Source organism: Bison bison, unplaced genomic scaffold (assembly GCF_000754665.1).
Source record: "Bison bison bison isolate TAMUID 2011002044 unplaced genomic scaffold, Bison_UMD1.0 scf7180017858072, whole genome shotgun sequence".
NCBI classification, from domain to species: Eukaryota; Metazoa; Chordata; class Mammalia; order Artiodactyla; family Bovidae; genus Bison; species Bison bison.
The window spans coordinates 31,717-32,329 of NW_011488645.1; the positions used below are offsets into that span (position 1 = coordinate 31,717).

The window sequence follows — 613 nt, forward strand, 5'->3', positions numbered from 1 at the left end:
CCTCCCGGGATTGTGTCCTCTCCCCTGGGGGGACGTGACCCGAGTCGTGGCTCCTCACCCTGACAGATGCGGCCGGGACCGTGACCCCTCCCTGGTGGGGGACGGAACATGAAATGGCATCCTTCCTCTCACCGCAGGTCTCTGGGCTCTGGCTCTGCCTTCTTTTCCGAAATATTCTGTTCCTTAAAATGTGTTGTTCCCCTAAAGATGATCGATTTGGGACTGCTGCTGCACCCTGGTGCCTACTTCCGGGATCTGTGGAACATTCTGGACTTCATTGTGGTCAGTGGGGCCCTGGTGGCGTTTGCCTTCTCGTAAGTACCTGGGTCTACTCTGACTTGCTGGACTGCACCCCCAGAGCTGTGATAAGTGTGGGGGAGGGGAGGGAGGGCCCCTGGCCCCACGCTGTCTCTCATCTGTCCCTGTCTGCTTGGGGCCGACTGTGGGGCTGGGAGGACCTCAGGGCTTGTCGACCCTGCCACACCCTGTGGTTCTGAAGTTGGATAGGCAGGCTCTGCCTTAAGGTGTCTGCCTCCTGCGTCCGACAGAAAGCTCTTGGTGCCCTGAGGAGGCTGCACTGCTTGGTCAGCCAGTGCAAGTGGGTGCGGCGGGG

General features: G+C 60.4%; 1 protein-coding gene across 1 annotated transcript in view; it reads left to right on the forward strand.

Moving 5' to 3' along the window:
* LOC105004623 (voltage-dependent N-type calcium channel subunit alpha-1B) overlaps window positions 1-613 on the forward strand; it is a gene marked incomplete at its 5' end in the record, with an annotated part of 57,622 nt that overhangs the window by 4,998 nt on the left and 52,011 nt on the right. Inside the window, one exon of the mRNA XM_010862294.1 lies at window positions 208-314. Within this exon, the coding sequence (XP_010860596.1) occupies window positions 208-314 (107 nt within the window). The remainder of the gene's footprint in view (window positions 1-207; window positions 315-613) is intronic.